The sequence below is a fragment of the Sesamum indicum genome, linkage group LG7 (assembly GCF_000512975.1).
Source record: "Sesamum indicum cultivar Zhongzhi No. 13 linkage group LG7, S_indicum_v1.0, whole genome shotgun sequence".
Classification (NCBI taxonomy): domain Eukaryota; kingdom Viridiplantae; phylum Streptophyta; class Magnoliopsida; order Lamiales; family Pedaliaceae; genus Sesamum; species Sesamum indicum.
The window spans coordinates 11,584,170-11,606,761 of NC_026151.1; the positions used below are offsets into that span (position 1 = coordinate 11,584,170).

General features: G+C 38.2%; 4 protein-coding genes across 9 annotated transcripts in view; 2 read left to right on the forward strand and 2 right to left on the reverse strand.

Annotated features, from left to right (window-relative positions):
• The window catches only part of LOC105167175 (ankyrin repeat protein SKIP35), a 4,890-nt gene extending 912 nt beyond the window's left edge, over positions 1–3,978 (reverse strand). The window contains exons 1-4 of one of the 2 annotated variants that reach the window (XM_011086778.2): positions 3,689–3,978; positions 2,266–3,459; positions 892–1,324; positions 22–394 (exon numbers count right to left, since the gene is read on the reverse strand). In XM_011086778.2, the coding sequence (XP_011085080.1) occupies positions 22–394; positions 892–1,324; positions 2,266–2,963 (1,504 nt within the window). In that variant the 5' untranslated portion in view covers positions 2,964–3,459; positions 3,689–3,978. Of the gene's footprint in view, positions 1–21; positions 395–891; positions 1,325–2,265; positions 3,460–3,583 lie in introns of both variants that reach the window. The other variant, XM_011086777.2, reaches the window with a different exon arrangement.
• Positions 4,819–11,935, forward strand: LOC105167177 (aberrant root formation protein 4). 2 transcript variants are annotated; one of them, XM_011086779.2, is made up of 14 exons: positions 4,819–4,983; positions 5,072–5,251; positions 5,350–5,499; positions 6,608–6,680; positions 6,979–7,154; positions 7,233–7,307; positions 7,401–7,551; positions 7,681–7,740; positions 7,842–8,110; positions 8,193–8,264; positions 9,214–9,291; positions 9,389–9,586; positions 10,953–11,004; positions 11,395–11,935. In XM_011086779.2, the coding sequence occupies exons 1-14, from the start codon at positions 4,921–4,923 to the stop codon at positions 11,610–11,612; spliced, it is 1,815 nt and encodes a 604-aa protein (XP_011085081.1). In that variant the 5' UTR covers positions 4,819–4,920; the 3' UTR covers positions 11,613–11,935. The 2 variants fall into 2 exon arrangements, with proteins under 2 accessions (XP_011085081.1, XP_011085082.1); XM_011086780.2 differs by having other exon boundaries at positions 7,233–7,292.
• LOC105167178 (MLO-like protein 1) lies at positions 12,032–15,898 on the reverse strand. The gene is made up of 15 exons (XM_011086784.2): positions 15,817–15,898; positions 15,462–15,607; positions 15,307–15,364; positions 14,964–15,217; positions 14,494–14,610; positions 14,323–14,380; positions 13,823–13,920; positions 13,638–13,712; positions 13,457–13,545; positions 13,274–13,323; positions 13,143–13,183; positions 12,864–13,073; positions 12,700–12,767; positions 12,497–12,557; positions 12,032–12,405 (listed from the first exon to the last, which is right to left on the reverse strand). The coding sequence occupies exons 1-15, from the start codon at positions 15,833–15,835 to the stop codon at positions 12,193–12,195; spliced, it is 1,557 nt and encodes a 518-aa protein (XP_011085086.1). The 5' UTR covers positions 15,836–15,898; the 3' UTR covers positions 12,032–12,192.
• Positions 18,300–22,567, forward strand: LOC105167179 (elongation factor-like GTPase 1). 4 transcript variants are annotated; one of them, XM_011086786.2, is made up of 3 exons: positions 18,300–18,426; positions 18,877–19,030; positions 19,205–22,567. In XM_011086786.2, exons 2-3 carry the CDS (start codon positions 18,974–18,976, stop codon positions 22,307–22,309), a joined length of 3,162 nt encoding a protein of 1,053 aa, XP_011085088.1. In that variant the 5' UTR covers positions 18,300–18,426; positions 18,877–18,973; the 3' UTR covers positions 22,310–22,567. The 4 variants fall into 4 exon arrangements, with proteins under 4 accessions (XP_011085088.1, XP_011085089.1, XP_011085090.1 ...); XM_011086787.2 differs by lacking the exon at positions 18,300–18,426 and adding an exon at positions 18,465–18,708; XM_011086788.2 differs by lacking the exons at positions 18,300–18,426; positions 18,877–19,030 and having other exon boundaries at positions 19,314–19,455; positions 19,551–22,567.

A 22,592-nucleotide genomic window follows, 5' to 3' on the forward strand; every position in this document is an offset into this window, starting at 1 on the left:
CAGCAGTATCACTTAAGAAATCTGAACGGAGCAGTAATGATACCCCTTCAAGAGACCTGCTACTTCTTTCACCAGCAGCCTTGAGAATTTCAATACTAAGGGCGGCAAGAACGTGCTCGGGCACGTGAGGGAGGAGATGGGCTGCTACCTCTACTTGACTGCTTGATGTGGCAGCCGTAAGAGCGAGACAAAGTTCCATGTCTCGGCAACCCCTTTGAACAAACCATTCGACAACTGGCATGCAACCCCTCTCCGCGGCTCTCATTAAAGGCCCCAAGAAAGCCCCAGCATTGCCCTCCTCCACTAGACACTCCATAGTGCCAATTTTACCGTAATGAGAAGCAAATCCCAGGGCCAGGTCAACATCCACATCCAAGCTATTCCGTTGAGCAATCTAATAGCATCCCAAATTGAGGTAAACATGTTAGCAAGATGCAGCCTAGTTAACGATGCTAAAAGCAAAAGCTGTAACTATATATGAAATATGAGAAGGAATGAGAGAAAGCAGTCGCATGCTTCAAAAACTTCAGCTTACAGAGGCAAAATCAGTTATATTAATGTCCACTTTACAACGTATATTAACATAAAGCAGGAGGTGATAACATGACTAAGATACCATACCATTTAAGCGATGGAAGACTATTGGCTACACTGGCACACAAACCAAATTCAACCAACACCATTTCTTCTTAAATGACAAACATATTACCAGGAAATTTCACACCATAAAGCATCCAGTACAAAATTACAAATAAGCAGGTACCACACCATGTAGCCCTGATTTCCTGAATATAACGAATCAACAGGTTTTATGGAGTCTATGGACACAGAAATTCATGAAGAACTTGTGCAAAAGCATTGATCAATCACAAGCCTGCCAAAACAAGATACCTGCAATAAAATGCGAACAAGCTCTGTGCTCCCAAAGCGTGAAGCCTCCAGAAAACATTGGTTAACATTATCTGCACCCCCCTCAACCAGCATGCCCAACAATCCTTGGATTGCAGTTGCTGATATACCTGATGACCAACCATTATCAAATGCACTGGAAAATAACGTAAGAGGGAAGCAAGCTGCATCAAATGCTTCGGAGAAATCCTTCCCAGTAAGATGGTTGCCGACAAGATCGAGGAAGGTCTTGAAAGCAGATAATTGTAGTTGGATCTCAAGAGCAGATTTATGGCCCACTCTGTTTAGATTACCCTGGGAACGAGAATGGAAACTTATACATTTAAGAGCCCACTCAGTAAATTTCTGAACCTTGGCACCTGCCTCTGCTTTTAGAACTTCATCACCACTGCATTCCTGAAGCCTTTCACTCAACCTGCAAGAATGGGAGGGAGAAAAGCCTCATTACAAATGCTAAACATATATACAATGCTACAGGAAAAAAAATGTGGGGCCATCACAATAAACTAGGGCAGCATCCTAGACCGTAATAATTTTCTCTTCAACTACTGTTGATTCTTCAAGATGACAATGCCAAAATGTGCTATTTCACAACTATTCAAACTTTATTTCTCGATCTTATCAGTAACATTTGTGGTAATTTCAACCACCTCTTCAACTAACACGAGCTTTGTGCAGACTTTCAGTGGAAGCATGAAATTTGTGCTTTTTCTGGGGAGAAAATGGGTACGCGCTAGATTACAGAGGCATCCGGGAATGAGAGAACGTTTGATAACACTAGTAGTAGCACTTGTTTTGTGTTGAAACTTGAAAGATGCTTGCATAATTGGTCATTTCGATAATGCTGAAAGGCCTGTTAATTTTCTGACTGCTTAAAGTCAAATTAGTTTGAGAAGATCACAGAAAGTTGGCGTTTAATGGGCTTTAAAGCATGATAGAGTTAAATTGTGTTAATCATGTAAACATATTTACATATAAATACAAACAGTTATAATTTGACTTTAACATGCTCGCTTACGTAATTATGTGCCTATGGTTGAGTTTTCATCTAATTTATATCATTGTAGGTTATGTGCAAGTGAGACTCGAACAGATCCTTATGAAGAGAGAACTGGGATTGAGTTCATTGTAAGTTTCATGGATTTGGATTATTCTCGGTAATTGGATACAATTTCCCAACAGATTCGAACTACTGGATCTTCATCTCTCTCCATGTGATTTTCTGTGATTACCTGTATTCATCTTACTACAAACAGGACAAACATGAAAACAGGTTTACATCTTTTTTAAAGAATACAAAAGTGTAGAGATAAAGAAAATATAATTATTAATATACACAATGTGGAAGCCTCATACCTTTGTGACATCATAGTCACCGTGTCCGCGAGGCTCATTGTTTGACTCTGACAAGCAGAGACACAAGAAGCAAGAAATGAAGTCCTAAGTGCAGCTCGAGTGAAGTCATATGCCCCATGAGCAATGATCTTGTTGATTATTCCAGTGATTCCATAAAATTCTTGTTGTGTGCTCAAGAACCAGATTGAATCCAAAGAAATGCACAGTGCATCATTTAGAGTCTGCGGGTCTGCCAAAAATATCAGGCTTTCAGCAAGCTCCCAATCATGTGAACACACAGCCCCCTGAAACAACCGTCCTAACTCAATTCTATCTTGTCGACTGAGCTTCCTATCATTTTTCCCATTTTTTGAATCATAAGCAGCCAATTTGGATTTAAGTTTCTCAGCACCACAACTACAAGCACTTGTGCTCAAATCTTCCTTAATTACAAGCGGAGCTTCTCTTGAGAAAATCACATTGCCATGGCATCCTCCATCACTCTTCTCTGAACAAAAACCTGCAATCTCTGTCCCAAGTTCTATCTCATTGCTAAGACTCGATACTCCAGCCTCAGCGGTTTCCATTCCCATCATTTCAACTTCAGCACACTGAGGCTCTTCCATATTAATGTCATCCCCAATATTTAAGTCTTGGCTTCCGATTTCACTGTTGGAGTCGGTTTCCCTTCCCAAAAAGAACACTTTCTTTGTTTCCATTTCGGTCTCAAGCACCTAACCTAACTGACAAACCAAAAGCACTAATATGATTCCCCTTTTTGTTTAGTTTATCACCAGAAAGAGATCTCAAGAATTCAGGTATTACCCATTCAACTACTTGAGAAAATCCAACGCTCAATGCCACCTTATAACTCAACAAATTCAGATAATCCCTCACCTGATAACTGCCCCAAATCCAGAATTCTTATTATGAGCACGTAATTGAATTTCCGTCCACAATCCAAAACCACCAACACAGTATCAATTCAGAGATCAAACCCCTTTTTCTCCAATTATTATTATTGTTATTTTTTTTTTTCATAAAACTAAATGTATAAAACGGAGAAATTCACAGAAGAGCAAAAACCCATCAGAGATTCCAGAAGAAATGTCAGCTTTGCACTCCAGCCCAGAATCAGGTGAAAAGCTTTAGAAAATGCCCAAAACCCTTCACCTCCTTCAAGGTTTGCAGAAATGGATCACCAGCGGCAGAACCCTAAAAATTCATAAAAATTAAAATAATCAGAACGAATAGCAACAAAATGACCTCAATAAAACGAACCATAATTGAAAAAGAGAAAAGAAAAGGAACAAGGAAAGCGGAAAAAGCTGACACGCACAAAATCTCGTGTTGATACAAACGAATCAAAAGAAGGGAAGAGGTTGAATGAACAAAAATACAGAAAATGTATGATAAGACGGAGGGAGGGAGAGAGGTGCAATACCTGAATGAATGAATAATTGAGAGTGGGGAGAGAAAGGAAAGAAATTGGTGGGGTGGGGTTGGGTATTAGTTTGGGTGGATGGTGGTGAGGCTGAGGGATTGAGTGAGGGGGGGGTATGTTATTTGTGTTTCTGTTCTCTGGTTAATAATAAAAAGTTGCTATTATTAATGTAAAATTTTTGGCTTGCACTCCAATTCCAATTCCAATCATTTCCCCTTCTTTCAAGGGACTGGGAGCAATCCATCCGCCTGCCCTGCAGTGCCGCCTCCCCTTATATTACTCTACTTCTTTCGTTTTTTGTGCTACTAGTTTGCAATTAAAATCCCCTGTGAATTGAAAAAGGGATAGCAATTGCACGCAGACTTGCAGGGACTACAGCTTGCCCCATACCCACATCCACCCCACACCAACATTTAGTAGTTTCAATTCAAGCCTTTATTTATGTTTAAGAAAGCACATTGTCTTGTCTTGGCATACACACAACTCTCAATAATAATAGTCAGTAGTCACCATCCTTGCATAATTAAATATTTGTTGCTAACTAAATATTGTAATCATATTCGCTCTAAACTTTATATTTCCACAAAATTAAATATGGCTAATTATATAATATAATATAATAACATATACTTTGTCGCATTTTCTTTTATTCTTACGATATATAATATAACTTAGCAAGTCTTCTCTTCTCAAAATCAATTTGCCCCACCCACCAACAAATTATCTAATAATTGAATTTCAAATTAAACAAATTTTAGTTTTATGTATTTTCAAGTTTGCAAAATGTTGATACCAAATTTGCTTCTTAATGGTTGATTGTATAAGATACAAAAGTATTATTTTATTTTGAATCACATGGGATGAATGCATTTTTAAATAGGAGACTGCTCCTTCAAAAATTCTATAATATTTAAACTCAATAAAAGTAATTTGCAAATCAAAATTGCACTTCATGCTATAAAAAATATGCCTTCATGAAGGGAAAAAGAGCAAAAAAAAAAAAAAAAAACACATAATTTAGGCATAACTAGTTCATGATTCTTCTTTTTTCATTGAAAACCAATCTATACGATATTCTATAGTTTTTAATACTAATGACATTTTTGTCTTTACACCACCATATTGTGTTTACTGGGGGAAAAAAGAAAAAGAAAAAAGAAAAGGGGAAGAACGGTATCCGTATGATTTAGCAGACTGAGTTGACTGAGAGAGAAAGCAAGAGAGGTTTCACGATGGTTGCAGCAAGTGATGCTATGGTAGCTACTCTCCATCAAACTCTGGCCTCATGCTCCAAGGTAATATGTACATTGCACACATATATACATCAACTCTGTGCAATGTTTCACGCATCAATTCGCTAATTTCTTTTTCTTGTGCAAGCAGTCCATTGAAGCCGGTGATTATAACAATTCAGAGGAATTAATCGCGGAGCTAGTAAATTTCCTTAATTCAATCTCCGATTCTCTAGTCTCGAGAGAACGTGAAAATGAGGATCCTGAGAAAATCGCGGTTGAGATTCTCACTCAAATTCACCAATACATAGCCTCACCCGCAGTTAAACAGGTACATACATGTATTTGCTTCTTTCAAATGTTGGTGTTAGGTTTTGAATTTTGATGATTTATCTATTTTATTTACTGCCAAATGATCCATTTATTTAGGAGGTTATTGATGCGTTGGCATTTGAGTTGCCCAAGGCGGTGGCGAGGTTTGCTTGTGTATCCACCAAGTGTTTGGAGATTGCTGAAGATTTAGTTTATTGGTTTATTCAGAGATGTAGTCCACGCGATATGCTTTCCATCCTCTGTGAGGTATATACTCTGATTTTTTATTTCTCCTCCTCCCAGTACTACCAACCAAAAATTGCTCAAAGAGGCTTTTCTTTTGAATGATACTTTGCATGGCGTTGTTCTCTTGCTCAAATCTATCTGGAAAATTTTTCTAGTTTACAGTTTTGAGGTTTATGAAGAGGTTTTACTAATCTTTTTCCAGCTAACATATGGTTCTGCTTTATTTGTTTAAGAGCAAATTTGCAAAGCATTAGGATCTAAAGATATCAAAATAAAAATATCGATTTGGTAATTTGAGTACTATAATATGAGGTAGAAATGACCTTGTGACTTAAAATCACAGTAGAATGGAGTGATCAAAGTATCCAGAAAACCGTTTAACTGCATAACGACCAAGAATTATTTATAGGCCTACCAAGTGTGAAGCAAACAAAAATTAGACTGGTTTGAAGCAATAAAAGCAAGCAACAGGCCCTTATAAAGTGCCACTACTTGCTATTCCCTTCTACTTGTTGGAGAAGCGAGTATAATTAGTTCGTATTTTGTAAACCATTCATTAAATTTTGCAGCTTGGGAGTGTTTAATATAACTTTGAGTGCATGTTTATCCTTCCAAAGGAAGGATGTCCGTGCAGTTAGTATGAAGCAGATTCCAATATATTGTTGAATGTCAAAAGAATCAAAGTACAGATTAAAACTGTTAATCTTTGTAGGCCGACCACTAGCAATAGATGGAATGAGGAAATATAGTATACTCCCTAATGTCCCTTACTCTACTTTCTTCTTGAAAAACTAACTTGGAACTGCAAGCCATAACTTTACAAGAGACTTATCTAAATTGACAATTTGAATGAAAATGTTGAAGAATGATATGAACCAAAGATAAGAAATCAACAACATGGTCAGAGATTTATGAACAAGAAAATTCTCACAGCTTTTACCAGTAGATCAGGACAAAGCTTAAGTTGCTGGATTGTCATTAATTGATGCTTAATGTCCTAGGGAAGGTGTTTGTTACTTTCCTTAGACCAAACGGTGGAACATATGTGTTGCTGCCTTCTCTTATCAATCTTTGCATTTGTCTTTTCATCTTGTCAAATAATTTACATTTGTTCATTTCAAAATTTCAGGCAATAGGTTCTCCAAATGAGCTGTTCACTGTTCCTGGCTACTTTATTCCTCTTCTTGGTGGGTTATCAAAAGGTATTTATATGGAGTATATTTTATTGTCTTATGCCAGGGTATGTAATGATGACTATCTTTAAAATTTAGGAAAAAATATGTGAAGACGAATAAACTAGTGTAATGAATAATGGGGATGACTCTTGCTTATTTATGAGAAAAGACGTGCAAGTTATATTCTGCATAATCGTCATTTGCTATTTGTCATCTAAGGCGATGCATTTTCCTTGATGCGTTTTTATACCTGAAATGTAGAGTCTGAATGATATTCCTTTGATATAGATATATATTCAATTTCTTCATGTGTTTCTGCTTCCAGTTCTTGTTTTAATTCAGAGGCGGCACTATCAGCAAGTGAAGTCTGCCGTCCCGGTTATTCTGAATGTTTTAAAGACCATGTGTTCTACGTCGGATGATGAAGATACAGATCATGAGAAGTTATTCCATAGAGCAATTGGGATTGCATACTCGATAAGATCAATTTGTGTAAACCTGGTCCGTGACCATCCTGTTATTAGTTTTGCTCCTGGATCCAAACCAAATTCTCAACTATATCTTCACTTCCTATGGCAGGAAGGAGAGGACAAGAAGAAACTCCGTGCTTTATTAGGCCTATATGTCTTGCAGATCATGGTGGACAATTCTTGCGAAAGTGAAATTCCAATTTCAGCTGTTTTAAGTTGTGTCTAACTGACTTTGATGCCAGCTTGTTTGTGATTGTAAATCATCCTTGATATGCAGGCTCTTGCTTCATTTGGAATTCCAAGCGACATATTGAAATGTCTTTCAGTGGTGGTGGAGTTATCAGACTTCCTTCAACATTGTGAATTGTCTTATGTTGGTCTGATAACTGGATGTGAGGTTGACACGATCTATAAACTAGTTGTTGAAGGTATACTGTTAGCACTTGCAAGTTTTTAGCCATTTTTGGGGGTATTTGCTTATATAACTTTGGTGTGGTCTACTTGCATCCTTGTTGAATAGTACATTTAGTAAGAGTCCTTTCTGATTGATGGTATAGATGATAGCAAGGATGGTATGGATTGCTTTTCTCAAGCTAAGCTTGGAGCGGCACTTGCAGGTTGGTAATTGATATCTTTATACTTTTAGTTACTTGATACTGCTAGTTGCCTGAACATTGACCTAAATAACATTTATTTACTCTCTACAAACTTGATCCAGTAATTTGGGGTTACAAGGCTAGTGAGGTTGGTACAGCTGCGAAAGCCGATTTGCCCGTTGTCATAATGGAACTTCAAGGTAACTGGGCTAGAAGATGTGAAGCAATAGGTATGTTGAAGTATATATTCTCTTGTGCCAACCTGCCGTGGGAATTAAAGCAGCACGGTATTAGATTCCTTCTAAGAGTCTTGGATGGCATTGTATCACACTCGCATGATGACCATGTAGACTATTCAGTGTATATGCCAACTTTTTACACCAGTTTGCAGGTTTTTCCATCTCCTAAGTTCTTCTTTTTCACAATTTTAAAATTCAGTTTGTCTAACAATTTGACTCGCTTGCCACTCTTAGGCTGTTGAAATGGTCATCATGTATGCTCCAGATTCTGCATTAAGGAAGGATGCATTTAGTGCATTCAAAAAGGTAAGAAAGGTTTAGTGCTAGCTACTTTGAAGTTTTGATAGTGTTTATATGAAAATTGTTTTGCTGGTTCCTTCAGCAATAGTGGTTGTGAAATGATGTTGTAATGCTCTGATTATTGGTTTTGTTGGCTGAACTGCTGCACCTATAATATGCACTACAGGTCGCTTCATCCTTAGCAGGAATCCTAGGTTAAATAAACAAGTGACTTAAGAGAAGAATGAAAAGAAGGATAATTATTGCTTGAGCATCTAAGAAACTTAATTTTACCACTTGAGCATCTGAAACAGCATGGTATGAGATTCCTCACTCAAGAGTCAATATATGTGAACATTGTCATGGAGGTTGGGAAAGGGACTGGAAATCTGAAAATACAACAAAGAAGAATGTTTGGGGTAGATGGTTCATGTCAATGGTTTCAGATGAACTAGTGAGTGAGGTTGAAGGTACTGCACAATCAATTTTAGTCCCGAATATATTTATTTGCTAACATTATTGTTATATGCCCTCATATAAAGCTATCGTCTTAACGTCACCTGGAGTATGGATATCTCTCTGCTTTCTTATTCTTCTTTTACTAAGCTAAATTTTCTGAACAAACAGTGTAGACTTCCTAATGTAACAAAAGCCAGTTTTTCTTTCTCTGTCCTAACTTTGCAGCTTATCAGAAGTACTAATATTTAGGAGCTTCAAATCATTAAGCTTATCTTTTATCCTTTTGTTAATTATTGAAGCCCGGAGAGACCTTAACATCATTTGATGTTTTTGTTGTTTGCTGATTGTGGTGAATTCACTAGTTGTTCTTATCTTCACAATGAAGCCTATGGTAATGTATCCCTTCGTACATCTTAGAGCTGTTAATTGAATCTTGTTCTCTTGCATGGCCTATTAGTGAAGTCTTACATAATTTTCTCTTTGTTTCATGTATTCAACTTGTTGTTTCTAAAACCAGGTGCTTGCAGACATACCAATTTCTCTGAGATTTGACGTCTTAAGGGCATTGTTAAAGAATAGCGACTCTTCTTCTATGGTAAGCCCTTAAATACTTATCTAGTAGTACCCACAACTGTTAAGCCTGTTGGGCTGAGAAATTTAATGTTGGAAATATGTGATACTCTGTGTCATAGATTGGGATACTCCTAGATTGTGTCAAAGAGGAAATGCGCATGGGAAAAATTGAAAGAAATTCATCAGCCGATGCTGTCCTAAATAGTAAAGTTAGTCAATCTACAGGATTTTGGAATCCATCTGTGCTTGAATTGGTGGAGGTGGTTCTCAGACCTCCAAAAGGTGGACCTCCATCTCTTCCCCAGTCCAGTGATGCTGTAAATTTCTCTCTCTCTCTCTCTCTCTCTCTCTCTCTCTCTCTAATGTCTGTGCTATCTGTCTATATATCTAGTATCTATTTATTTCCCCCTTCTTTTCATATGTGTCTATGACATCTTCAGTCTAATTCTAATATTGTAAACTCTTGTACAAGCATTCTTATGCTATAATTCTTTTTTTGTCTGCCATGAACGTGTAAGAGTTTCAAAGTGCTTTTGGAAGAATTATTTCAGTTGGACTTTTTAGATTGCTCTTGGAAAGGAAAAGAAGAATAGTGAAGGGGTTGGGGGATTAATGTAAAACTCAACTATCAAGGAACATCTTCAAACTCAATTATCAAAGGCATCTTCAAACTTTTAGATTACAGAATTTGTTCAATTGGACCCTTTGTTGTTTAAGTGAATTTAAGGGTCTAATTCCTTTTTATGATGAGTTTATTTTTGTTACTCATCTTCATATCATCAGTTTGATCAGTTGCGGACCTTTTCATAATTATTTTTGTTCTATTAAATGGATGGTTTTGTGTTTCTTTATATCTTGTGCAATCAGGTTTGTCCTTGCCATCTGATGTTGTTTATATCATATGCTTGTTTCCCTTAAAAGTGCAATTTGTGTTTCTAGAATTCTTTACCAGTTCAGTTGTCATTCTTTCTTCATAAACTTTACCCAGGTTGTTGCTTAATTTCACTTTTTCCACAATTCATTCAGCTAAAAGGTGCCTTTTTGTTTTTCTGATAGCTCCTCATGAGAAATTATCAGGGTTTCAAACCACAAACTATTGAACAATTTTAATAAAGATTGTGAGTGAATTGAATCAATGAAGAATTCAGGCACCTAGCACATACATGTGAGCAAGCGCAATTGAGGGGAGGTGTTCAAATCACCAAATGTATTTAACTATTTTGATAGAGTCTGAAAATAGTGTTGAAAAGAATTAGCTCCTACTACTCATGCAGACAAACACTTTTGATCAAAGAGGACAACTGTGTTTCATAAATCTCTGAAGCACTGGAATGAGTTTGGAACTTTGTTCTATATTCTTACTTTTTGGAGGATCTTTTGGTTGGACATTTTGTCATTTTTTCGAAATGTTCTAAAAGGTTACAAAGAGGTCTGGCGTCTTCAGAACTTTTCTGTTAATTCTCTGACATATTTGTTTGAATTAATTCTGGATCTCTAAACAAGCATTAGGTGAGGGAACATGGCTTGTATGTTCCTTGTCAGGGTTTGGTGAGATCGATTCTGTCTGTGCTGAATTTTGGTGTTAGTCCTGACGCTAATTGATCCTGTCTATGTGATTTCTTGCTAATGCAATAAACTTTCTTGCAATTGACTAATCAATCTCTTATTTTCTTTATGCCGCAGGTTTTATCTGCCCTTAATCTGTATAGATTTATTCTGATTACCGAGTCATCAGGTAACGGGAACTCTTTGGATTTGTTGCTTGCTTTATTTGATTTCTTATTTGTTCAATATTATGGACTTCTGTGAAGATAGTTGTTAATTTACCAGTTTGCAAGTTGATTGTGTGGCTATTATGAACACGTTACATGCATAATCATTGCCTAACATTGGGTTACTTGATACGTAAATAGGGAAATCTTATGTCATAAGATCCGCATGTGATGAATGTCTTTATGGTATTTATTTCATTTAATTTGCCCCCTCCCTTCTTTATTATCGTTTTGCTTACATATTAATTATAAATTTCAGGTAACTCCTGCCATGTGTCTTTAAGCTGAAGTACTTGACTGATTTAAATGTATATTAAGTTATTCGTTCTGATATCATCCATGTTATGAGACAGGGAATTCTAACTCTACTGGAATACTGTCCAAGGGCAAATTGCAGAAGGCCTACAACGAATGGTTTCTCCCACTGCGGACGTTAGTGACAGGAACTATGGCAGAAAGCCAAAAGGATTATGATAACCTAGCATGTGATACAATATGCGCCTTGAACCCTGTTGAGTTGGTTCTCTACCGATGCATTGAACTTGTTGAAATGAAGCTGAAACAATTATAAGGAGCACAAATAAATGTGTGATTACGATTGTTTTTGCGTCTAGATAGCTAGCAGCAAATCTTATTCATATGTTCTAACTCCATGGAGTCGAGGTTATGACGGAACAGGATTGTATTCATTAATGGTGGTGTGCTTTAATGTATCGGGTTTTGTGTAGATTGATGTCATCTTTTGGTAATACTTCTCTAGTTTGATAGCAGTACAATTTTTGCGTCTCTGTTAGAGGAAAGAAAATACTGAAAATACTTTACTGCTACGTAAATTAATAATGTACAATACGAGTTCAATCTTTGATATTTTTGTATATGATTTTACATTTCATATAATTGGTCAATGAAATAAGTTATGTGTACATTACATGTAGAATACGAGTTCCTGGGAAACAGAGTATTGAGCAGTGTGTAAAGTATAAGTTGGTATTAGACTGTGAATCGAGCCTGGTGCATTTAGGCAGTGGAGAAAATTGTATGATGAACAATTATAGACAACGAACATATTGTGTGGTGCTATCCGTATTATGACAAGTATGATTTACTCTGTAAGAATCATGTCTGGATGTTGATACAGGGGATGCTCATTTCTAATCATTTGAGACACTAGTAGTTTCAATTTCTAGGCCTTTGGCTTGTGGTGCAGCTGGGGAAGGAGACTCTTTGTTGCCCACTTGGCTTGAGCCAGCCCCACCCATTGCTTTTCTCTGCCCCTTGTAGTTCCTCTTTGCCTTTTGAGCCCATCCAGTAAGCTTCTCTTGTATGTGTTCCTCAAAAATTGCCCTGTTGAATGAGCTTCCCATCTTCAATAGGAAATTAGAAACAAGTTAGAAAAGTTTCAGGCTGTATTCATCCAATTATAGAAGAATTTGTAATTCTACGGTGGTGTCATACCTGTGCAACAATTGCATACAGTGGTAGTGTACTGTAACTGCAAAGGAACTGCACCAGCACCCTATTATAAGTCGAACCAAATGCATGCATTAGATCATTCACCTGTTCTCCAACTCTTCAAATTGTGTCTGTGTGTGTGGAGAGAGAGAGGGGGGGGGGGTGGGGGGGGGGGGGGGGGGGGGGGGGGGGGGGGTAATTTGTACCCTATTATGAGCCGGGGTATAATATAACGACTGTGCCCCATGATGCAGGAGTCAAATTGGAACATAACCTATCAATCATGAACCAGAATGTATTACTCAAGAATGAGATGCATAAGTTTATACCATGTTTCCAATTCCGATAGAGATGAATGACAGTATATTACCAACATCCAGAAGAAAATTGCAATCTCAAAAGAATTCTGGAACAGAATTATGTGGATCAGAACAAGGACTAGGCGTGGTTTGCTGAACCAGAAATGGTGATCTGAAGGTTTAACCACCAATTCCCCTGGAACAGCTACATGCCTCTGGGCAACTTCTTCCGCCAATTGGGTGATAATATGCTCCAATTTAGTGCCCACTGCAAGCAAAAGCTATTTACAAAATCTTGGTATTAGTTACTGACAATGGAGCAGCTGTCAATGAAAACTAGGATTACTTACTATCAACGGGACGAAAGCGATCCAAAAATATGCATGCCAACCTGCACGATGTACGATCACGTTCAGTATGAAAAATGAAATGTAAAAATCAGAATACAGAAGATAAAACTCAGGGTTGATAAGTGTCTCACCACGAACGTTCAACAACAAGAAAACTACCACGAAAATCCATAGATACCAACTGCAAGTGACACAAGATTATTGAGGCTTATGGATAAAGAAAAAAAAATTGAAGACATTGGCCGATGACTAGTGCCTATCAGTTTGAATTTAGATGACGACATAAGGAGAGAGTGTAACTAGCAACTACTCACCTTATTCCAACAACTTTCTTGAAATCAGTTTCAAGAGCACGGACCATGTACTTGTAAAAATTGAACTTTGGATTGTCCCTGTAATGATTCTGAAAGGTAACAATCTCAGAAACTGAGCAACACAACAGTATGGTAGGAATTCTACAGTAAAAGAACTCGTGTATATTGAATAGCTGACTACCATGATGAAGCCACGTCGGAGAGTGGTATAATCTGATTCATCAACAGATCCATAAAATTGCTTTAGAAAAGAATGCTGAAGATCAAAAGGGCCGATCAGTATCAGTTTATACTTGATACGTATATAGTCCCACGGATGATATATCTTGGAAGAGAGAATTGGTTTTTTCAGGAAATGAGACTTACCACCCAACTCAAGAAAGTTAAATTTTTTCCAATGCCCCGAAACCTTCCCCTGATAAAGTCATGCTGGTGAACATGGGTAACTGTGGTCGTTTTTTGATCTGCAAACATAATGTTACTGCTCAATGCTCTTGAAAATTTCATCTTTGTTTGGAGACACAACCTTGTCCTACAAATCAGGGCAGACTTAATACGAGATGTCTATATATATCCATCTTTGAGGACGAGATATCTAAATAACAGGAAGACTATATCCAAAAACATTACTCAAAGATCAAACAGTTGTAGCAGATATACACGACTCAGGCTATAACATTATTACTTGACCTGTTGAGGTGATATCCCATCTGCTGGATCCTAATGGATATTTCATTGCTATATTCTTAGGACTAACTTAGTTTAAAAGACAGCGATTGAGGCGAAAAGTACTGTTAATTTGGATACTAATGAATGAGCATTATGTACACTTAAAACCATCAGATGACAATCTTAATGCGCAATACCTTCAGGATCATGTTCCTTTTTCTGGATCGAATCTTCCCATTGTTTCCACTGACGAATCTGCAGTGCACATCATCATACAGATTATGCTTGTGAAAATGCATAATCTAATTGAAGCTATATGTGATGGATGGAAAAAGCAGGAAAATATTAAATGCAAAAGGAATTAGTACCTTTAGGCTTCCAAACAGAATCGTTAGAGCAGAGAAAACGACGTGCACCACAGCTAGCACAAATATGAAAATGTGAAGGTCATGCAGCGCATCGAGAGACAATAATGGCTCTTTACCCTGAAAATCCGAAAAAAATAAGCAAGACAACAGTTGAGCACATTTGTTATATGTATGTGTGCGTCAATTATCAGAAACCATAGCAACATAGAGTCAACTCTTTCTTCTTTGAAGTGGCCTATGAGTTGGGCAAAATCCAACACATGAAAGCCTTACATGCTTCATTTTTATGTCTGTTTAAGGCTGTGGGTTAGAGCAATGGATTAAGGAGTTGTCCGACTGTTATGAGATCCACAGAGCAGTATATATGCAGAGATTAAAAAAATGGTTAACCACAAATGATCTCCCCTGTAACTGATTGTAATGATTTCAAGTAAAAGAGTAGGTGTGCGAAGATAGTAGTAAAAAAAGACCTGTTTTTGACAGTGGCCTGGGGCATCAGAATCAGATGGTCCTGCTTCTGCAAGAAGGTGGCGGACGTGGGGGAGAAGGGAAGGGAAAAGGGTAGTCTGAAAGTGAGCAATGGGTTTTCCACCACCATCGTGTTTATCTGTTTCCTTCTTACAAGGTAGCCAGTCATCTGTCAAGTGCTTGGCTATGCAAATTGTACTGATTCTTCCTTGGAACACAGTGAGCAGCAGGGATATAAATCCCAGCAACATCAGCTCTGCAACATCCTCATCATCAAATTATTAAAAGTAAAGGTTCCAAGTACAGACACACACAAAAAAAACACACATAAGCAATCAAGCATACCTTCCTTAATCTTCAGGAGGGCATCAAAAAGGGGTCCTTGTTTTTTGTTGATCAAGAACTGGAAGAAGAATCAGATAAATGTATGGAAAATGAAGTATTGTTATCATTAGCTTAATTAAAGATAGGGAGAGACAGTAGTAGGAATCATGGATGACCTTGCCAGCGTAGTGAAGGAGTCTTTCAGCAGCCAAGGAGATGGCAACGATGACTGTGCATACGAGGGCGACCACCCACGTCGGGGTATACTCCAAAGAAGCTCCCTCTCCGCCGGCCATAAAGATCAATAATTGCAGCTTTATCACTGTTTGAAAAAAAGAAGATGCAGATAATGATTCAGGTGCTGCAGGGAGGAGGGAGATATATAGAAATTGGAATGGATTCTTTCTTTAATTTGTTGTAGTAATATAATGTAAGTGGTGGTGATGAGGAGGAGTTGACGAAGAGGAAGTAGACTTTTGACAATAAAGCAGTGTGTGTGTGTGTTCCGGTGGTGGCTCCCGCTCCTCCTACCTCCTCCAAGTCCATCCATCTAGTTTCCAACTACATGCAAATTTGTATTGCAATATTTCACATTTCTGATTGTCCCCTTTTGAGATGTGGGTCAACTACAAAAATAATAAAGTATGACACAAAATTATTCCCTTCATTCTCCTTTTCCTTCTTCCAATAATAATATAAAGACAGCCAACTACATATATTTTATTAGTACAATTAGACTATTATGACTTTTAATTTATCACCATCACCATCACCATCACCATCACCAATACCATCCCCTCTCTCTCTCTCTCGTTAATAATTAATTAGGTAGGTGGGATATTAATTGAGATGATATTAATTTTGAAGTTAACGATGAAGCCATGTTATTAACAAAGACATGATCATCATCATCATGGTCGTCATGTAATGTAAATTTGATGATCACTTCTTCTCCTCATCATCACCAATTACTTTTAGTTAGATGATCATGATGATGAGAGATGTATGGAATTAAGTTGGGAAAAAAATAGTATTAATTAAATAATTAGCGCATATATGTGTGAGAGTTGAGTTTGGATTGTAATAAGATTAATGTTTAATTAGATTTGAAGAATGATTAATTAATTAAAATATAGTTTCATTGGAGCAGATTAAAAAGAATTATACATAGAAACGGTCAACAAAGGCGATCGATGATTAATTGGAAAGGGAAACTTTGAAAACTAAATAACATGTGTGTGGAGTGAGTTTGGGCTCATAATCCTAAATTCACATCACATCACAATCTAATGAGTAATGACAAGGTACGAAGCGTAGCCCGTACATTGCTTTGCAACAAATTAAGAGATGGACATATATGGATTCAATAGCTACGGGCAGGGAGGATTATCTTTGTAATTTTCAGAATGATTATCTTTATTCTAACTCACCTCGTATTTTTAAAATTGTAATAGTTTTTTACAAAAATATAATAAGTGACTTTATATACATGTATCAATATTATCTTATTTTGGAATTTATAGTTTTTAGTATTATCATCTTTATTCTAGGTCAATGCGTATTTTCAAAATTAGTATAATTTTTTAATTGAACATATGTGATGCGTGTGATTTTAGCACAAGTCTCTCCTAAGTGGCTCGCACATCTAGGATGCCTGTAGAATGGCTTCTAAGATATCCAGTATCGAATAATGGGAATGCCCTCGGAGATGCAGCAAAGTATGCCCTTCAGTGGAGAGATCATGGCAGACGAACTCCCCCTCAACTAGAAGGAGCCCGACCTACTTGAGTACGACGGAACCATGAATCCACAGGAGCACCTCTCTTACTTTGAGAATATTGCCTTTCTCTACTATTACACTGCTGGGTTAAATGCCGTGTGTTCATAACCACATTCACACGGTTGGCCGAACAGTGGTTCAACCAATTGCCCTTGGGATCCTCCGATTATTCGAAGTATTTTGTTCCTCTTTCTCCATCAATTTGTCAGTAATAAATGATGTCAAAAGATAATCACGAGCCTTTTTTTCTATACAACAAAGAGAAGGGGAATCCCTGAGGGAGTATGTCTTTAATGCTTTAATTTTGCGGCCCTAGATGTCCCTACTGCAACATCTAAGACACTAATTTGTACTTTTACGCACAAGATGGGGATTTTCTTCAAGTCCTTAACTAAGAAGCCCCCTTGCAATTTTTACAATGTCCTAGCACTAGTTGAACAATGAATTAACTTGGAGGAGGCTAGGGAGTACAAGAACGTTGTCCTTGGTTAAAAAAGCAAGGAACAAGAGGACAAGGACCTACTCCATCTAAACGTTTTCAAGGAATAAATCCTGCCCCGAGGCAAGCATCCTCCTCAAAAAAATCCTGCACCATGGGGGCATCCCCCTCAGAATATAAGCTCTGCCCCAAGGGAGTATCCCCTCACTGAATAAATTCTCACATGCAAACTTTCCTCAAAGAAATATCTTTAATTTAATAATTTTGAAGGTTTATTTTACCACTTTCGAGCTTGGCTTGGAAGGCCCTCGGATTAGGCTTCCTCCCTTGGTCGGATTCAACAAAGCAGACTTCTCTACTGGACTTTGGTGCAGGGGGAGGGGGGGTCTTTTGGGCTGAGCCGAATAGGCCTTCCCTCTGGGTCGAACCGAATTGTAAGAGGTCTTCTTCTTAAGCCAAGCATGGCGATTTGGGCAGGCTGCCCCTCTTCTGGGCTTGTGGACTCTTATTTGGACTTAACATTTTTTCTTGAATCAACTTCTTTTGGGTCATACCCATCATATATATATATAAACAACGTGACATTAATGGTATCTTTACCTTTTTCATATTTGTTCCACAAATTTGTATTTGACATACATTTTTTTTAATAAGAAAGAAAAGAAAAAGAAATATTTTAATCGTTGTCGGGTGAAAGCTGTTTCGTTGAGGTCCGATCACAGATGGGCCTTTTCATATGAAGCCCAACAAAACATGATCAGATGACTATTGAGTAGCACTAGCAAGTAGCAGCATCAGAATTTGAAAATAATACACCAAACACCAAACAGAAACAAAAAGGGAAAAAAGTAAAACAGTGTAAAAACCTTTTTCCTTCGGCCGGTAGAAGGCGGTTTCAATGCCGATGAATTTTCAATACAAGGTAATCAAATAACAATGAAATGCTCCTTTGTATTAATGTCTTTCATTCTTTTTGATCTCTCTCTCTCTCTCTCTGTATCTTTATGGCTGTGCTTTATATCGATTTGTGGCCAGTAGTTTAGTTGCCTGTAGCATTAAAAAGTGATTCTTTTATCAATATCTTCAGGGAGGGAGTTCCTCCTTAGAATGAATAGCAGGAATTCACTCAACAAGTGTTGGAAAATAATTGGTTTCCGATGGATGATGTTTTCATGGAAGAAGCAATTTTATTAACCTTCCTTGAGTATTGATTTCTTTTTATTATTATTATTATTATTTTCCTTCTTCTCTTTGGTCTTGCAGTGCGCCGCTCGTGAGTTAAATGTGTTTGTTGTTGTTATTGTGCGAGCACGGCTTACTTGTGGTTATTTATTTGAATCCTATGACTAACTCCTGATTTACTTCTGTTTAGATATACTAAACACTAAATTGATGAGATTGGGCTTTCCAAAGCAGTGAACTTTGAGCAAATCAAAACACAACACTTGAGAAACATATTTCCAGAGGAGATGGCTGAGATCAGTGAGAAGATATCTGAAGCTTCAGTTTATGCCACCGAGGAACAGGTAGAGATTGAAATCATCAAAGCTTCCTGTCAAATCCGTTTGACTTGATATACAGCTTACTAGTCTTCATATATAATATGTTTATGTCAAAGTTGTCCTGTATCATTTTTCGTTTCTGATTATGATATGAGAATATTAGTTACAAGCTATTGCACCCTTCCTTTTCTGTTGCAGTCCTTCGTGGATAGTGATGATTCATCAAACAGTGATAATAAAAGTGACCACAATCTAGTTCGCAACATATGCATACTTGCACATGTTGATCATGGCAAGACTACTCTTGCAGACCATTTAATTGCTTCTTATGGTGGAGGTGTGCTACACCCAAAGCAAGCTGGTAAACTCAGATTCATGGATTACTTGGATGAGGAACAACGGCGTGCTATCACTATGAAGAGCTCGTCCATTGCCCTCCAATTCAAAAGGTATTTCATTAATTTAATAGATTCACCAGGCCACATGGATTTCTGTAGTGAGGTATCTACTGCTGCACGGTTGAGTGATGGTGCATTAATATTAGTGGATGCAGTGGAGGGTGTTCATATTCAGACCCATGCTGTATTACGCCAAGCATGGATTGAGAAGTTGACACCATCTTTAGTTTTGAATAAGGTCGATCGGCTCATATGTGAGTTAAGATTGAGTCCCATGGAAGCTTATAATAGGTTATTGAGGATTATCCATGAGGTTAATGGCATAGTTAGTGCTTTTCATTCTGAAAAGTATTTATCAGATGTGGATTCCATGCTTTCAGTGGCTCCATCTGGTGATGCAGGTGAAGAGAATTATGAGTTCATAGATGAGGATGAGGAGGATACTTTTCAACCTCAAAAAGGAAATGTTATATTTGCCTGTGCCCTTGACGGATGGGGATTTGGGGTATATGACTTTGCAGAGTTCTATGCTTCTAAGCTTGGAGCGAGCTCAGCTGCGCTGCAAAAGGCATTATGGGGGCCTCACTATTTCAATGCCAAGACTAAGATGATTGTGGGCAAGAAAGGAATAAGCAGTACAGCGAAGGCTAGGCCTATGTTTGTGCAATTTATTCTGGAGCCACTTTGGCAAGTTTATCAGAGTACTTTGGAATCAGATGGTAATAGAGGAGTCCTTGAGAAGGTTATCAAATCTTTCAATTTATCTATTCCTTCGCGTGAACTTCAAAATAAGGATTCTAAAGCTGTGCTTCAAGCTGTATTGAGCCGTTGGCTTCCATTGTCAGATACAATCTTATCTATGGTAGTCAAGTGCATGCCTGACCCTGCTGCTGCTCAGTCTTTCCGGATATCAAGATTGCTGCCTAAAAGAGACAGTTTTGAGAATGCAGATAGCTCTGATGTGCTTAATGAAGCAGAACTTGTGAGGAAATCTGTTGAGGCTTGTAATTCCAGCCTTACTGCACCATGTGTTGCGTTTGTCTCTAAAATGTTTGCTGTTCCTGTAAAGATGCTTCCTCGTGGAGAGATTCTGAACAACTCTATAGATGAGAATGATTCAGGAGAGTGCTTCCTTGCATTTGCCAGGATCTTTAGTGGGGTTCTCTTTGCTGGACAGAGGGTTTTTGTCCTCTCTGCTTTATATGATCCACTGAAGGAAGAATCAAAGCAGAAGCATGTCCAGGAAGCTGTCTTGCAGTCTTTGTATCTAATGATGGGGCAAGGACTGAAGCCTGTTGCCTCCGCGAAGGCAGGGAATATTGTTGCCATACGTGGGCTCGGCCAGCACATATTGAAGAGTGCTACACTTTCGTCAACAATTAATTCCTGGCCTTTCTCCAGCATGGTTTTCCAAGTTGCACCCACACTGAAAGTTGCAATTGAGCCATCCGATCCTGCTGATATGGGTGCACTAATGAAAGGACTGCGCCTGTTAAATCGGGCAGATCCTTTTGTTGAGGTCACTGTTTCTGCTAGAGGGGAGCATGTCCTTGCTGCTGCAGGGGAAGTTCATCTGGAGAGATGTGTAAAAGATCTAAAGGAGAGATTTGCAAAGGTGAGTTTGGAAGTCTCTCCTCCCCTCGTGTCTTATAAAGAGACAATTGAGGGCGAGATGAGTAATACTATGGAGAACTTGAAGTTGTTTAGTGGAAGTTCCGACTATGTGGAGAAAACAACACCAAATGGTAGGTGTGTTGTCCGTGTACAGGTCATGAGACTTCCCACACCTCTGACTAAGCTTCTGGATGAAAGTTCTGAACTGCTGGGAGATATAATAGGAGGTAAATCTAAACAGGCTTTGAAAAGTCTGGAAACCTTGAGGGGTAGCATTGTCCAAGATGAGAATCCAATTGAAGCACTCAAGAAAAGAATGATGGATGCTATAGATAATGATCTTTCCTCCGGAACTAGTGAGATGGAGAGAGATCGGGTTGAGAAATATAGGACACTATGGAGAACACTTTTAAAGAGGATATGGGCGTTGGGTCCTAGACAGGTTGGTCCTAACATTCTGTTTACTCCAGGCAGGGAAAAGAGCATAGAAGGTTCTGTTCTTATCAAGGGCTTCCCTTATGTATCTGATAGATTAGGTTTTTGTGATGTGGGTGACAGCAATGATACAACTGGAGAATCATCACCTATAGCAGCAGATGAAATGTTGTTTGGAGAAGCAGAAAGTCTAGAGAGCAGTGTTTTGTCTGGATTTCAGTTAGCTACATCGGCTGGTCCTTTGTGTGATGAACCTATGTGGGGTTTGGCGTTTGTTGTTGAGGCTTTCATATCTCCCATTGACAGACAATCGAATGAGGATAATATTTCAATCCAGCAAGTAGAGCAATATGGCATGTTCACAGGACAAGTTATGACAGCTGTTAAGGAGGCTTGCAGGACAGCTGTACTGCAGAGGAAACCTAGGCTTGTTGAAGCATTGTACTTCTGTGAATTGAATACTCCCACAGAGCACTTGGGATCCATGTATGCAGTGCTTGCTCGAAGGCGAGCTAGAGTCATCAAGGAAGAAATGCAGGAAGGATCACCATTGTTCACTGTACATGCATACGTTCCAGTTGCAGAAAGCTTTGGATTTGCAGATGAGCTGAGAAGATGGACATCTGGAGCATCAAGTGCTCTACTTGTTCTCAGTCACTGGGAACCACTTCTGGAGGATCCATTTTTTGTGCCCAAAACAGAGGAGGAAATTGAAGAATATGGAGATGGTTCCAGTGTGCCACAGAATACAGCCAGGAAGCTCATCGATGCTGTAAGGAGGCGGAAAGGTCTTCCGGTGGAGGAAAAAGTGGTCCAGCATGCAACCAAGCAGAGGACCTTGGCTCGTAAAGTGTAGAAGTTGCAATATGGTATCATTATAGCCTCTGTAACAATTGTAACCTGTTGTGGCGAACATTCTCTTTCTGTTTCTGGTATGGGAAGCTATAATGAAATTGATATTACTGATTTATTATGTTGTTGTACTTTCTACCTTTAGTGCGGCATTCTTGTTGACAAGTTGGTTTTAGTTTTTGTGATGCTGCAGTTGATTGATTACTTATTCATACATGTACTCCAGGGAATATTGATAATGGACAGCGGTTTCTGAAATTAATATATTTTTTCTTTTTTGAACTTTT